This window comes from Gekko japonicus, unplaced genomic scaffold, assembly GCF_001447785.1.
Source record: "Gekko japonicus isolate JY-2015 unplaced genomic scaffold, Gekko_japonicus_V1.1 scaffold911, whole genome shotgun sequence".
Classification (NCBI taxonomy): Eukaryota; Metazoa; Chordata; class Lepidosauria; order Squamata; family Gekkonidae; genus Gekko; species Gekko japonicus.
Genome location: NW_015172582.1, coordinates 330,066 through 347,029, shown reverse-complemented (window position 1 = coordinate 347,029; position 16,964 = coordinate 330,066). Strand labels below are relative to the sequence as shown.

Here is a 16,964-nt window from a genome sequence, read left to right as displayed (position 1 = left end):
GTAAAGATCAAGCAGTATGTTTCTAACTATGGCTGTTGTGTTCTTAAATGCTTAATCCACACTCCCATAAAATTGTAACGTGGGTGTCACTTAGTATCTTGGGTCTCTTCTTAATTCTTCCCTTTGCCAAAGGTTCCAGAGTCTGGTGATGACCATTTCTGCAGGGTCGGCAGTGGGACAGGAATAACAACAGCAAACCTGTTCGTACAATAGTTCCTTATTCTTCATGCTGCACAGTCCCATGTGCTCTGGGCTACTACAAGTTCATTCAGATGCCATATTTCTTCCGTTACTGAATCTTGTGGTGTTAATGTACCAAAGACATCTAGTGGCAGCCTTTAGAACAGAGTAGAGTGCTCTTGCTTAGGCTATAGCACATAACTCCTTCTCTCAGGACTTTCAGATAGCATGGCTATGAAGGTTGTGTTCTTTGGTATGGCCTTGGAAGTGTTGGCCACAACCTACATGGTGAATAAGAGGTGGAAGGAGTGAGTCTTTCATAGAAGCTGAGGATGAGTGCCACAGATAGACAGGCCTCTATTTGAGAGTTTCTTTCTGGCTATTTTTGCTCTATTCTCCTTTTAGGATAAACATCTAACTTCTGCCTCATTAACCTGGAAAGAATGGCTTCCTTGCCAACTTGTTAAACTGCAGCAATGTGAAAAACTGAAGAAACTGGACTTCCTAATAATTGCATATTTTAAACCCTGACCAGCCTGTCAACTCAAGAACATGTCACAATAATGCTCTGTCACTTTGTTTTTGTGGCAAATTTTCCAGCTCCTCACAGTGGTTTAGCTGTTCGTGTGTTCCTTCAGCTCCGGAACTGTGAACTGTCTTGAATGCAGAGTAATCTGTGTTGGTTGTGAATAACTTTTTGCACTGTGGCAAATAACTACCATGCTTGTTCTTAGGAAGAAGATTATTAAATGAATATATGGAAAGCTTTCTGACTGCATTGTTCTTGTTAATCAGCTTTGAATAGCAGTTAGGGTAGTTTGAGGGTGGTTGGCTTAAAGGTAAGCTGGATGGAGTGGAATGTCCTTTAAATCCAGAAAAAGTTCAAAATTAAATCTTGGAATTGGTTTGTAAAGTCTGTATTTCTAAACAGAAGAACCTCCCCATCTCTGATTTTGGGATATATGAAAACAAAAATAGTCTTGTGAATCTTCAATGTTTATATCAAGCAAATAGTTAAAACAGAAGACTTGGAGTTGTGGTGGTGGTGTTGTTTTTTACGTAAATAAAAATCAGGACTGGGAAGGTCTATGGTTTTGCTTAGGGATACTTAAGGAATTCTGAGTTTGTAACTTGGTTGATTTAACCACAGTCTGTACCAATTGTTCTTTTGCTGTGGTGTCTGAATTTACAACACAAAGTTAGAGACACTCCAGCCCTTACAGCCACCTGCAGGAATCCCTTCCTTCTGGGAGGCAGGAGAGGCAAGAGGCAGACAAACCATGATTAGTGCACAAACCGGGATTTGTTATTTATGTCTGGTAAACTAACAACTCTATTGTGCAGTCCAAAGATGAAACAAAGCAGTTTATTGTGATGTCTGAATGCCGCTGAAGTGTCACTCAGAGCCAGACAGCAAAACAGCTTCATAATTTGAGAATTCTTGCAGCCATTTCTTTCTGTCACAAAAACGTTCACAGGATACTTATTCTGTGTCCTTCTGATACCATTAGCTATATGCTTTTATGACTATAAAGTAGCATGCTGCAAAAAAACCCTCTAAAGAATAGACCTCAGCAGCAGCTGAAGAGTAGCTTCCTTTCACATTGTTGAAAGGCCTTAGGTTTGTTCTGAATAACTTGAGCAGAAGTTGGTACCATGTGTAACATAAATTTCAAGGGACAGTACTTTTACATTGGAAATTTCTTTATCAGCAATATTGTATTAAACAGAAACACTATGACAAACACACTGTTTCTGTGTGAAAATTTGCTTTCCATTTATTCTGTAGTGAAATGGCATTGACAATGGGAGATAATTTTTATAAAGTAAGAAGCTCCATTCCTGATATCCACCCCCTAATATCGTCTCATGTCTAACCCCGTGTTCCTATAGTAGTGCACAGGTGGCACTTCCAAGTATCCATCCCTTGTTTAATCTTTTATGCATCCAGAAAGAAAGACAAGACTGCAATGTTGCATTTTTCAGTAATAAACAGCATACCAAAAGTACTTATCAAGAATGTCAAGAATACATGCAAAATATTTTGTTTCATACACTAGTATTCCTAAAATAGCCAAGGTTCCATTTGCCATATTTTTCATTTAAATTATGGAAATTGGCTTGAGGAATCTATGAGTACACCGAGACTACCTGTGGAAGTAGATCCAACACACCATTTCTTTGGGCAGAAGGACATTTGCCCATTGAGCTCCCCTAGGAACAGTATTGGGGGGAGTGGGTTCAAGGATTAGAGAAACTGTGACAAGTCACGCTACATGGCTGAAAGTCCTAATACCCGTCGTAATGTTGTGCTGGTTCCAACCCATGATCTTGACTTAGTTCAAAGAGATGAACAGTTGAATATGTAAGTACATGTAATTGTTGACCAGGGATGATTTCCCTGTTATCTAATTCTTATGTTTGTGTGTTTTAACAGATCAGATGCCTAAAAGGCCCAAGAGCCTTCTCAGGCCCTCACAGTTTTGATGGGATTCATATTGTGAACCATTTGATAGGAGATGATGAGTCACTGCATTCCTCAGATGAAGACTTTGTATCAAACCATGTTCAGGAGGCTGGAGTTCACTTTCACTTGCACAGAAGGACTGGTCAAATGGGCTTGAATACAATTGTGGTAGACAGTAGTGACAGTGATGCTGAGAATGCTGCAGATTCTGAAGCACTGGGAACAATCACTCAAAAGGAAAAGACCGAAAAAAGGATGGAGTCCTATTCTACTACTGTGTGATTACTGTGAATGGTGCTGGTCTTAATTCTCAAAGAGCTTGTTCTGTGGTCAAGTGAATCAGCACTAGGCTCTTGGACTGACTGTGTCTTGTATCTCATCTGATGTATGATGGTATACATCTTACTGTCTGCCTCTTACATTTGCCAAATCTTTATCCCTGACTTGCCATTGCCACATAGTGAATTGGGGAGAGACTGGACTGAGGACAACTCTTTAACAGTATTAATGAATTTTCCCGTACACTTTTCATGCTAGAAAATGTGCACTCACAATTTCTTCCTGCTCAAGAACCATATTGTAGTTAATAAACATGGGGAATCCTTGTTCTTCAGAGTAAACTGTTCTTGTGCAATATTTTAATGCTCTGTGAACAGACGTCTTTTTTACATAAACAGTTTGTGATCAAGATGGGTGTATCAGATACAGCATATATCCAGTTGTCTTGAGTGTCTTATTTTTAATTGAAATGACTTCTATTATTGGAGACCCCCAGAGTTTCCAAACTGAAGCCTTTATCTGCTATTTTATACCACGATTAATGGTCATACTTTGTCCTAAAGGATTAAAACAAAACCCTTTTGTCAATTTTTATGTGTATCTGCTTTTGATGTGTTGCTAATGAACCTGACTGAGGTATGTTAACTACAAATAATGTCTATTTTGTATATATTTAGATATATATATATATCTGCCCTACAAAAAATGTACATTCAATTTTGTATGGGAAGTGTAAATGTTCAATATAACTGTTCTTTAGACTTTTAAAAGGAAAGCAAAATTCTGTGTATACACTATAATTTTTTAAAAAGTTTATGGGCAAAGTGGCAAGAACACTAATACTAGATTTAAGATTGTTGCTTACCAAATGACACAAACAGGTTCATGTCTTATTAAAATATATGTTCCAAAAGACACTATTGACCGGGATTTTAACTGTGTGTATATGTAACTATATAATAAACTTTTTTCATTATTCCACTGTTCCAGTGTGTTATAATATTCAGCCAATCTAGACTCTTGAGATGGCCACCACATGGTGGAAGGACACATTAAAATATGGCTGCAAAGATTAGATGGGTAGGGAGAGGGAGCCACAACCCAGGGCTCCCTGGCTGGCTGTGTTGTACACATTTTCCTTTGCCCCACATGCCTCTTGATCTTTGTACTCTTCACTTCCTTCCACACTTCACTTGAACCCTTGTCTCTGCTATCTCCTTTCCCTTCTTCCCTTAGTCTTATTCAGCTGTAGCTAATCTAGGTGGCCATATTAACAAAATATCCCCCAAATGCGCTCTTGAAATGCAGCCTAGGAATGCATACTGAGTGGAGTTTCCCCCCCTTTGTCTTGCACTCTGTTGCTCTTCTTGGGTAAAGGTAAAGGTTCCCTTGCTCGAAAGTCAGTCGAGTCCAACTCTAGGGTTGCGGTGCTCATCTCCGTTTCAAAGCTGAAGAGCCAGAGCTGTCCGAAGACGTTTCCGGGGTCATGTGGCCGGCGTGACTAAACACCAAGGCGCACGGAACGCTGTTACCTTCCCACCGAAATGGTACCTATTTACAGGGGTCTTGTTGTAGAAAAAGAGCTGCCGGAGCTCATTAGCATAACTTATTTGCATATGCCACGCCCCCTGACATCATCGGAAGTGACAGAAGGCCACACCCCCTGACATCACCGGAAGTGTGTCAGAAGGCCCGGCTACTTACCCTCCTGCTTCATCCTCATTCCCAAACGGAATGAGGATTGAAGCAGAGGGCGGGGTAAAGAAGGGGGCGGGGCTTCACCACGTGACTGCCCCGCCCCCTAGAGGTTCTCTTCCGGAGCTCCGTACCTGAGAGCTCCCCCCCGACTAGAGCCCTGCCTATTTATCTACTTGCAATTTCTTGCTTTCGAATGGCTAGGTTGGCAGGAGCTGGGACTAGAGACGGGAGCTCACTCCGTCATGTGGCAACTCGGGTCTCGAACTGCTGAACTACTGACCTTCCACAGCCTGCAGTTCAGCGTCTTAACCACTTGAGCCACCGCAGCTAGTCACTAAACATGCAAATCAGTTTCTGAATGATAGTAGAGACTGGTGCTGCTACTCTGTCCAGGAGAATATTTGGGGGGCTTCCTCTCAGGGGACAGGTTTCCCAAACACAATGTATTTATTGTCTTCTCCCTTGCAGTTTGAGACGCTTCCCATTGCTGCCCGCAGCAGCGAAGTAACTTAGGAGAAGAGAGACTTACAGCAGTGTGGTAGATAATGATGTGATTTAGTTTTATGGTGTGGGTTCCCCAAACAATGGCTGCAGTCTCATGAGAGCAAGCCTTTCCAAGCAAATATGCACAGGAGGGAAACAGGTAACATGTCTCGAATCAGTACAGAATAACCATAAAACAAATTTGTTGTTTGCAATGCAATCCCACTTGCTCCCCGTGAATCATCATGAGTTCCCTGCATGCACTAAACCGCCATCAATTCTTGTTCAGTCTTTTTATTTTTGTTGCTAAGCTGTAGAGAAAAATTTAAGTGTTTTCTGTAAAGATGAAATTCTGTTAAAGCCTTACATAGCAACATGACATAACAATGCTGAACATGAGCAGATCTTGAGTCCTGGCCTTTCTCCCCACCTGACGAGACTGCCTGGTAGTCTAAACTACGTTTGCTTTTAAACGAGTCTAGTTAGTTTCAGTGGAGTTCATGACAGCTTGAAGTAGCCTACGCCCCACTGAATTCCATAAGGCTTCTGAGTGGACACACATTGGGTTGCATTATCGTTGTTAGCCTTTTAAAAAAAAATGCTATGGTTCAGAAGGCCAATGCACCTAGTGTACTGAACAAAGAAGCCTTGTCAGTCTAGAAGTGCAGAGAAGAAGGAGGTTTGTCTGGAAGGCTCATTCACATAAATAGACTGTATCCAGGAAATTCTTAAAACAACTTTAGAGCTGCTCTGACTTTCAGTTTTTGCTTTGGTCTATTTCCGTCATACAGGAATCATTGCTGTCACTTCTCAGAACAAATATGTTTTGCTGGACAGTGGGGTAAATGTTGTCCTCTTCAAGCATGCCATGATGCAGTTTCCCAAAAGCAAAAAAAAAAAAAAAAAAGTTATCTCTCTCTCTCTTTGTAGATTACATCTGTACCTTCCCCAGTGGGAATTCAGATAGCAGCAGCTGAAAACTTCTGCACCTGGTGCTGGGCAGCTGAGGTTGTCTAGAAAGTCTCTGCCATCTATCGTTGGCAGCCCCAGCTGCAAGGCTTTGCAAAAGCAATGCTCTCCAGTCGGTGGCATGAGAAATTCAGTTGAAGGTTGGCCATAAAACACATTGAACAGTGAAGTGTAATGATCTTGCTCTAACTGCCATTGCACAGGTGTTAGTGAATGCGACTGGGGATTTTGAAACTCATGTTTTCGCTGAAAGCAAGGGTTGCTCAGTCACAGGAATGATTTCCATATTTTTAGCCGCAATCTGGCTTGGAGGTCACTTAACAGTTCCACAACAGACCATTTCCCCCAATTATTTAAAAAAAACCCTGCTTTTTGTTCAGCTGGAAAAAGATGCTTTTCTCTCTCACCCTCCCATTCATGGTGCTAAAACAACTGGTAGGTTCTATTAGGGAGAAGGCAAAGAGCAAGGATTAAGGGGACCGATGTCATTATGATGTGTATTTCCTTGCCTTCCACAGTGGCAGCTAATGATGCTGACAGAGAAAATACACAGCATCGAAATACTGGAACATGGGATGGGTTTGTATTACAGATTCCTGAGAGAAGGGGAGAAGTTGACACAAGAGTGTCATTCTCTGTGGTAGCCCCACATTTCCTATAAGAACATAAGAGAAGCCAATGTTGGATCAGGCCAATGGCCCATCCAGTCCAACACTCTGTCACACAGTGACCAAAAATACCAGTGCCATCAGGAGGCCCATCAGTGGGGCCAGGACACTAGAAGCCCTCCGACTGTTGCCAAGCACCAAGAATACAATGCATCACCTGCCCCAGGTTGAGAGTTCCTATTTATACCTTGTGGGTAATAGCCACTGATGGACATCTGCTCCATACGTTTATCCAATTCCCTCTTGAAGCCGTCTATGCTTGTAGCCGCCGCCACCTCCTGTGGCAGTGAATTCCATGTATTAATCACTCTTTGGGTGAAGAAGTACTTCCTTTTATCTCCTACAAGATAATGACTTACCCCTACCCCACCTTCCTGAGTAGATATACATTACCTGCCTACCAGTTTTCTTCTCACCTTGACACAGAGAGTACTCCATCTTTCTGTGTTATATCTCTGAGGATGCCAGTCACAGCCGCTGGTGAAACGTCAGGTCCTACAATGCCAAGACCACGGCCATGCAGCCCGGAAAATCTACAACAGCTAATGAACTCTGGCCGTGAAAGCTTTCGACAACATAGTAAATCAGTTGTTCCTTGATATATTGTTGACTTACTCCTTGGAACATGGGCTCTTATTTGGAGATATCCAAAGGAATCCAAAAAGCTGCTCAGTCTGTAGCATTGCCTTTTTACATCTTGAACAGTTGATGCACATACACTGTGCCATAGTAAACTGCTTTGGATGCTTTCTTCATTTTCTTTAACAGTTTTGCACGCAGCATGTTTAAGAAAACTAACTCTGATGCCTCCTGGGCTTGTGTACTAATTTCTTGGTATTTTGAATTCTGGATAACTAATAGCTGGTAGATTTTTGAAAGCCTGTTCTGTGATGGAAATTCTAGAATGAATGAATGAATTTGGTACAGCTGGCTTCCAGTTTTCAGACAACTTTAATTGTTATTCTTTACAGGCTTCTGTTCGTGAAGAAACCCTTATGCACCTCTTATTTCAAATGAGGTTCTCCATGTGTATCTATACATGGAAATTACAATGGCCAATTTCCCACAAGCGCTGCTCCATGCTCGCTCTTCCCTTTTGCCCCGATGGTCAGTTTCACACAAGCTGCTGTGCGGCCACATTTTGCCCCGCAGCTTTGCAAGATTTCCCCCGTGTCTACTCAATCCTAAAAAACCAGGATTGAGTAGACACGGGGGAAATCTTGCAAAGCTGCGGGGCAAAATGTGGCCGCACAGCAGCTTGTGTGAAACTGACCATCGGGGCAAAAGGGAAGAGCTAGTGTGGAGCAGCGCTTGTGGGAAATCGGTCAATTAGTTTCTGCTCCTAAGCAAAACTACTGTTCGATTATATTTTGCTCAAAGACACTATGATGCTCCAACAGCCTGGGCTGGCACTGAATTAACTACTCGGGCTCACTTGGAACCATGGGCAACAAGCCATGGGCAAAGAGACAATGACCCTTTGGCCTCTTGTCCTTCACAAGCTTGTGCTTGTGGCCACACCCAGGCTAAATACCTGCAATAAAGGAAGAACCAAAGTTCAGCCCAGATCTCATTGAGATGATTCAAAAGTGTGTCTATCCTTCCTCCCCAGCTAGAATGATCTAAGATTTTACATCCCTGTCTTGGATTGCTACAAAAACAACACCAGAACCGATAATGGTTGTGAAACTTGCTAATTAAGTGATCAAAGTCACACACTCCATCCTAGAACCTAAAACAGTGGCAATTTCACTTGCAGTTCTTGTTTCATAAAGCATCAAGTTTCTATTAGCTAATAAAAAATCTCTCCCTCTTTTCTCTTAGCTATTGGGGTACAGTGAGGATGAACTAAGGATGCAGACCGGGGGGGGGGGGACGACGACTAAGGTGGTTTGCTGCCAAAACCCAACATTTTACGCTTCTTAAATTATTTTCTATCCAAAGTCAAACAGTGATGCATACTTGCCTGCTTTAGGAAGGAATGATGAAATGGTACAAATTATTTCCCCAGCCTGTGTTGTACAGCTGTAACAAAGACAGCTCTGTCACTGTATCTGAAGAAGTGTGCTTGCACACAAAAGCTTATACCTTGAATAAAACTTTGTTGATCTTAAAAGGTGCCACTGGACTGAAACTTTGTTCTCTCTGTTACTATTAGCCAGAATACCTACATGAAATTTCAGGTTCAGGAACAATATATCTGTATCAGATGCTGGAGACACACTGGCAGATCCCATCGTCCCTTGCCTGTGAGCATGTGCCGTTAGAAACAATACTGAGCTAAATAGTCTGATTCTGCAAAAGCAATTCTTATACATCCTATATGAAGCCAAGTATATCAGGCATCAATAATGGACATTTGGTTCATTTAAGGAATATGAACCACCTTTCAAAACTTAGTGCATCCTATCTCCTGGAAAGCCCCAATACCAGTGTTGAGGAACTAAACTAGTCTAAGGAGACACGAGGGTGGTCAGTCTCCAGGTGGTGGCAGGAGAACTCATGCAATTACAACTGAGCTCCAGGCGATCGAGATCAGTTTACCTGGAGAAAAATGGCCACTTGGAAGGTGGACTCCGTGGTTTCATATCCCACTGAAGTCCCTCCCCTCCCCAACTCCTGCCCTCAGGCTCCACCCCTTAAAATCTCCAGGAATTTTCCCAAGACACAGGTGTAAAGACTTCCAATTCTGACCTAATCCAATTCTTCTGAAAGTAGGTCTCCTGTGCCCTACTTTAAATTTTATGCAGAGAGAAAGAGTCATAGTCATAGAAGGCACACCAAATATGTAAATCTCTGAAGCTGCTCCAAATGTTTGTACTACTACAGTTTTCCTTAGGCTCCCTTTCTATTGTGTAGTGGGTTGAACGCATGTCTGTCGAAACCACTGAGATCGATGTGGTGCTCAGCATGGTTTACTGGTACACAACAAAGACAAAGACAAACGGCCGGCTGGCCAACTATATACATACCTGGGGACACACCCCGAGGTCCCGTTGGTGGGTTTAAATCTCCCGCCACGGTCCCATTGGTCCCCCAGTGGAGAGACCAGGAGCCTAGTCCCCATTGTTACTCCAGATTCAAGCTCTGGAGTGTTCGCTGGCCCCTGGTGGCGGTCAGCGGACACAACACTTTCCCTTGGAAATAATTCTTCTAGAATTCTTCAGATACACGAGCACTGTTGTTTCCTAATATTGTCATAAACTCCAGTGTCTGTGACCATTCTAAGAACTCTAGATTGTGATCCTTGTCGTCTAGCTTCTCAGGGACCTTGGTTCTGACAACAGAGGCTCAGCGCCGTCAGGTCATAAGCAGTGTGGGCTGCAGGTGTCAGGTCATTTTTTAAAATTGTCTCACAAAACATAGTTTTCTCTCAAATACTATACTTTTAACTATCTAGAGAGAAAGGAAGAACTCAGGACCATCCTTAACTTTCCCACATGTGTGAAGCTTCTGGAGATGCAGCTATGTGCCGGTGAGAGGATGAGATCATAATGGGATCTGTAGCATTTCCAAACGGCTTACCATGTGGATCAGCCTACTGGTAACAGTATAGCCAAGGCCAGAGGCTATTGAGGTTGTGATTTGTTATATAGACCACATGAGGGCTGTTAAACAAGAATTGGCTCTTGGTATTGGGGAGGAGAGAACTAGTAACCATGTGTCTTGGAAGTAAGAAATACAATGAAATTTGAAAGTCTCCTTAGTTGAAACTAGATACAGTTTCCTATAATAGTGCTGTCCAGAGGTCATTTCGGGGGGGGAACGCGGGGGAACGCAGTTCCCCCGGGTGAGGTACGGGGGGCGGGGCACATGACGAAGCCCCACCCCCTGCTTCCGGGCGCCCCACTTCCGGCCCTCATTCAGCCAGGAGGAGGCAGGAGAAGAGGGAGGGTAAGTTGCTTCCCCCCTCCCTCTCCCCACCCCTGCCTGCCTGGGGCCAGGGAGGGCCTTCGCGGGGCTTCCTTGCACTCCTGCCGGCCGGGACCGTTGGGGGTGGGGTGTGTGGCCTTATGACACACTTCCGGTGATGTCAGGGGGTGTGGCCTTACGACACACTTCCGGTGATGTCAGGGGGTGTGGCATATGCTAATAAGTTATGCTAATGAGTTCCCCTAGCTCTTTTCCTACGAAATGACCCCTGGTGCTGTCATTCTTGCTTCAAACCAGTTTTCATGACTGACTTGAATCTGTTTATAAATGTGCTGATTTTCTTTCAAGTTGACATTACTGATAATGCTTTACTGATACAGCTTCACAGCTTGATAAGATTTATTTTTTGTTAAAGCGGAAACAGACTATGCAGATAGATATAGACTGCTGCAATGCCCATCACCTCTGGTTGACCCTTCAGATGGGACTCTTATTTTTTTCCACTTTAAATAGTTTGATTCCTAGCCTTATATGGCTGCATGTCACCAACTAGGATGATTTGTGGTCATTTCCGAATCAGTTGGAGAGCATGTTCTTGCTTTATAATTGCTTCTTTTTGAGCATCTGGGGGAGGCAAACTTTCCTGGGCTGTTTTGGAATCCTGATCTTTTTAGAGAGAGCTCGGTCTCTCAACCCAAAAATGTCCACAGAGCATGGCAAGCTCTTACTCTGTCTGGCAAGCTGAGAACAGCTTTCCAAGTGGGAAGACAACTGTAGAGGCCGCACAACGTGACCAGCTGCAAAATGGGGATATTAATACTTCACAGGATTTTTAGCTATATAACTGACAGTATCATAAAATTAAAAAAGGAATCCAGTGGCACTGGGTGAACTTTAGGAAGTCAGAATTCACTTCAGCAGATACATCCATGCCCACTCATCTGTTGCTTGAACCTCTAAATATACATCACTGCTATGGATGAAGACTCCCATGCATCTAATGAAATGGACTCTAAATCACTAAAACACACGCTGGAGTCAGGTACCACTGGAGCCCTGTTTTATTTTGCTGCTATAGCTCAAAACAGCTACTTATCTGGTATGATAAAGCAAGATGAAAATATGATCCCTCACATTTCATTATCACTTTCTCCAAACAGATCCTTTTTAAAAATAAAAATCACTGATAGGGATAATTTATATACAAGGTCCTGAAATGGCTTTTCATGTCCTCAGACAAGGAAAATAAACAGGAGCCTTGTGGCTAGGACTAGAGAGCTTTTTTATTTGAGCATAAGGGGAAGCTTCCCGTCCCAAACCTAGACATACAAGAGCCTTGATCCTGGGCTTTTCTGCGTGTAAAAGATGTACCCTGGCACGGAGCCTTCTATTAAGCTGAATATGATGCTGGGTCCTCTTTTCTTATTGCTGTTGCCCCAATACTGGGCAGGACACCTGTGTCCTTAACATCTGCCCAACAATCTTGAATTCCACAGAGAAATCATATCTAAGCAAATAGTTTATATTTTGTTTTTGTTTTGTTTTTTTTGGCAGGGATGTGTAGGAATAAGGAAAGCTCAACTTATTGGCTTTCTGCCTGTCCTACAGGGCCAGGCACAAAGGTGGCATCAGAGCACAGGGGAAACCATTGTCCCATTTTCTAGTAATTCACTGCACTGCTCCTTCCTCCAACTCCCCCCCCCCCACAAGCTTGTGTGGCTACTTGGAGAGGAACCAGAGCTGCTAAAAAAATGGATTTTTTTTTCCCCCTTTTGCTCTGGTGAGTTCTGTGGTTTGAGCCCTCCTAATTTTACAGGCGGTGTGATTTCATGCATGGAGTGAAGCAAAGCTCTGCTAAAATTGAGTAGTCATAACGATACACTCACTCACCCGAGATGTGCCACACACACCCCTTCCCTTCTGTCGCCTTGGCAGTGATGACTTTGGCTGGGCTGCACAAACCGCAGGCACCTTGGGAGATTTACCAAATTGGCCTCCCCTCCTCCAAGGACAGGCAGGGGGAGAAGGGGGCAAGCCTTGGGTAGGAAGTGGTTTCTCTTTCTGTTGGGATGCTTGATTTCTTCCCCCCTCTCCCTAGTGGACATGAATCCTCCAGGCAAAAGGGGGGGGGACGAGCGAGAAACACGCCCACCTTTTCCAAATTTAAGCCTTACCTAAAACCCCAAGGGAAATGAGCAAGCCTGGAGGCCTGGGTGGGTGTCAAGGTATTTCCAGCTGCTGGGTGTGTTTATCCCCACAAACTTTCCACAACAAGCTATTAGGAGGCCCGGAGAGGGTTTTGCTCTGGATTGCCCTACATTCTAGGGCTGTCGTCTTTATGATCCATCCCCATGCAGGGTTCTTGTATCTTTAAAAAAATTCAGATCTGTGAGCAACGCTTTCTCTAGCCTCCAGCCTCCATGCTGAGAGAAACTGGCACTTACAGAATCTGTCTGCAGTTAAGGGCACAGGATCTCTGCTGGGGTGAGTGTGGCAGAGCTTGGAAAGTATGAGGTGTTGAGAATGCCTCTCCTCAGCTCCAGCAGAGTGTTTTTTCCCCCTCTCTGAGCAATCATGCCAAGTACTGAAAAATCACGGAGTGCTCCCACACACATACACTTGAAGGCAGAAAAGGGGGGACCTCCACAATGAGGCCAGATCAAACCCAATATGGTCCAAAATGTTGTGGTGCCAAAGGAAGAAAACAATTGCAGAGCTAAGCTAAATAAAGGAGATTTCGCCTCTCCTTACCTAAGGATAGGGCCTGTTCTGCACTGTGGTTCTACACAGCAGGCAAGATTTCTATTGTTGCTGGAACCTCATGGACAATCTTATTTAGACATTTATACCCCACTTTTCTCCCCAAAGCAGGTCACAACATCCCCTCATCCACAATACCCTTGCAACAATAACCCTGTGAGATTGGTGGTTCTGGGCTGAGAAAGAAGGCCAAGGTCCCCCAGGGAGCTTTCATGACATAGAGGAGATTTAAATAGGCTTACCAGCTCCAAGTTGGGAAATACCTGGAGATTTTAGGGGTGGAGCCTGAGGAGGGCAGGGTTTGGGGGGGGGACGGACTTCAATGGGGTATAATGCCATAGAGCCCACCTTCCAAAGCAGCCATTTTCTCCAGATGAACTGATCTCTGTTACCTGGAGACCAGTTGTAATAACGGGATCTGCAGCCATCACCTGGAGATTGGCAACCCTAGATTTAAACCTGAGACTTCCAGGTCCTAGCCTGACACTGTAACCACTACACTACTCTGCTTCTGATCCATGTGCCCAGAACCACCTCCATTTCTTACTACCTCCTGCTGCCAAAGATGGAGCCATTGAGGCCTAGGTCCTAAGACACCACATTTTAGGCAATATTTTCCTATCTGCTTAATGTACTTCTCTGGAGGCAGAAAGGAAAGCAAGATGGTACCCATTATACACACAGGACACATCAAGCTCACCCAAACCAAGGCCAGGACTTTCTCGGTGGCGGCTCCTACCTGGTGGAACGAGCTCCCGGCGGAGATCCGGGCCCTGCGGGACCTTGTACAGTTCCGCAGGGCCTGCAAGACGGAGCTCTTCCGCCAGGCTTACGAGTAGGAGCCGCCGCCGCCGCCACTTACCACCATTGTGGCTTGTTTCACCATCTACCTGGCCTTGGGTGGGAGCAGACGTTGCCCAGACTGAGGACCATTACTCTGGCACTCCTGCGCTTTATACCATCGGCTGCCAGTGAGGGATATTGACTATATCGACCATCTGATTTCCTAAAAAAATTTTTAAAATTAACTTTGAATGAATTGTAGAGCACCGTTTTAGTTGTATTTATTGGGGTTTCAATGTAACATGTTTTATTCTCGGCAATTGCCGCTTGTACGCCGCCCTGGGCCGTACTGGGTAGGGCGGGATATAAATCCCAAAAATAAATAAATAAATAAATAAGGTCACTGATGTAATTCCTTTAGATACCCTTCATATTGTGCATACCCCTGGCATTTTCACACCCTTTCAGGGCTATTTTTGGGCAGGAACACACAGGAACGGAGTTCTGGCTGGCTTCAGAGTTGGCCACGCCCACTACAGCCAAAACCTCTGCGTGCGTGGCTACAGAGGGAAGGCCTGGAGAGCGCCTGGAGCGCGCCCCCCCATGACTCCGAGGCAGGGGGGCCGGGCCCCCTGGAAGGATCGGGGAGGCATTTAAATGCCTCCCCCTGGCCTGTCCAAGGGTCGGCTTGCCCGGGTGCCCCGCAGCTGCGGGGCACCCAGGCAAGCCGAGGGTAGGCATTGGGGTATGGCCTAATATGCTAATGAGCTGCACTGTCAGGGGTGTGGCCTAATATGCTAATGGATTTCTGCTGTTGGTTGTGGCCTATTATGCTAATGTGTTCCTGGTGGGCTTTTTCTACAAAAAAAGCCCTGCCCTTCCTGCTTCCTAGCCTCTACCATCACTATAAGAAACTGGAACTGGTGAGTATTTAGGTAACTAGTGCAGTTTTAAAGATAAAAACCACCACTTCATTGCACTGAAGGATACAAATGTACTCTGAGGCAGGTCCTTCCAACTGCCTGAACCCCAGGCCAGCCTGACTTGGGAAGAACATACAGGCCTCATGCTGAGGACTTACAAGGGCTTAGTTTCTATGAACAGGTGTGAAGTGATTGATAAGAAGGGGCCTCTCCCTAATTTCAGGTGCAAAATTCTTTATATTGTATGAATCTGGGACTGGAGGTAAGGATTTCTAGGGCAAAACATGTGATTTCAGGTAGATGTCAGCCCTGACACCGTAGGTTTCCACCCGTTCTAAGTTGACTGCCCCTCCCTCCCACTTCTACTATATATAATTCAGATGTAACACTGGGTAGGAGGTGCAATTTTCTTTTAGACCATTTTCCAGTGACATTTTCACTTGCAGCATCAGTTGGTGGGCCTTTATTAAATTTACTAGAATGTACAGTTTCTAGTTGCCCATCTCTTGTTTTCTGTTCCACAGTAGCCACATTGACATATGAGCACAAATAGCATTTGGGAAGCACAATGGTATTACTAATTTCATGGGTGAAAAGGATTTTCTAGATCCATATCCCTTTCTGTCCACATTTTACTAGGACTCACTGTATCCACAAAGTGGAAGGGGTGGATCCTTTCCCCAAGCCCTTCTTTCTGGGGCCCCTCCTGCGGAGGTTAGGCAAGAACCCAAAACAATGTTTTTTTTCAGTGGTGACACCTTACCTTGCCCTGACCTGGATAATCCAGGCTAACCCAATCTCATCAGATCTTGAAAGCTAAACAGGGTCGGCCCTGGCAAGTATTTGGATGGATGGGAGACTGCCAAGGAATACCAGGGTAGTAACACGGAGGCAGGCAATGGCAAACCACTTCTGAATGTCTCTTGCCCTTGAAAACCCCATCAGATGTGACCTGATGGCACTTTCCTCCACGACCCCCTTGCCTTTCACAAGCCCTCTCTGTAGAGGTTTGCCTGGAGTCTACTGTTCTTTTCTTTAGGTGGCAAGTCAAAACATTTCTTTTTACTCAGGCTTTAAACTGAGGGGTTTCCTCTTTTTTCTCTCTGCTTTTATGGTCTGCTTCTAGCCTGGGAGCTGTATCATTGTAGGCTGCATGATGTTGTTTTATTGCTTGTTTTAATATTGATAATGTGATGGCGGTTATGTGGTTTTTTTCATTTTATTGATTATTTTATTGATCTACAGGAGCAGATCTCTGGAGAGCAGCACATACATTTTCTAAATAAATACAGCTGCTGGAGTGCTGGCAAGCACTTGGCCAGCTTTTAAGGCATACCCTATAGGAGGATAGGTGCTGTGCACCCTCAAAAGTGCCACAGAAGCCCTTGCAAGACAGACAGCTTCTCAGGGGCAAGTGCACTGGAGATTCCTCCTCCCCATGAAGGTCAGATCTACTAGTGTAGGAACTGACTTCTCACACCATTCTTCACTGGGACGGAAGCAGGCATTTGGCCTGCTTCTACAGGAACCACAGATGGGCCTATTCTTCCATCAACAAAAGTTAGAGCAGTCTGGTGTGGGGCTTACCTTGCTTGGAAGTCTCCTTGCACTGGGGGAGGGTACATACTTGTAAGTCTGCAAACACAGAAGAGGCCTATGGAAGAAACAATCAGTTAATTAGTTTAATCTATTTTGGATCTTTGACACAAGGCAACACCTTTCTTGCTCTCCTGGGTTGTAGTCAGGATTGCCTGAAGTAGCAGATTCTGGAGGTCTCATTAAAAGACAGCAAGTCCTCCATTACTGAGTTTATTTTTATAGGTTTACCAACAAATCGATTTTTATAGACTTCCTAGCATTTGGGGAGTAGACACCAAGATT

The 16,964-nt window shown here is 44.4% G+C and overlaps 1 protein-coding gene across 1 annotated transcript in view; it reads left to right on the top strand.

The window, feature by feature from the left end:
• EVI5 (ecotropic viral integration site 5) overlaps nucleotides 1–3,849 on the top strand; it is a 112,689-nt gene extending 108,840 nt beyond the window's left edge. Inside the window, exon 21 of the mRNA XM_015421459.1 lies at nucleotides 2,618–3,849. Coding sequence (XP_015276945.1) covers nucleotides 2,618–2,929 — 312 coding nt within the window. The 3' untranslated portion in view covers nucleotides 2,930–3,849. The remainder of the gene's footprint in view (nucleotides 1–2,617) is intronic.
• Nucleotides 3,850–16,964: the final 13,115 nt, after the last annotated feature.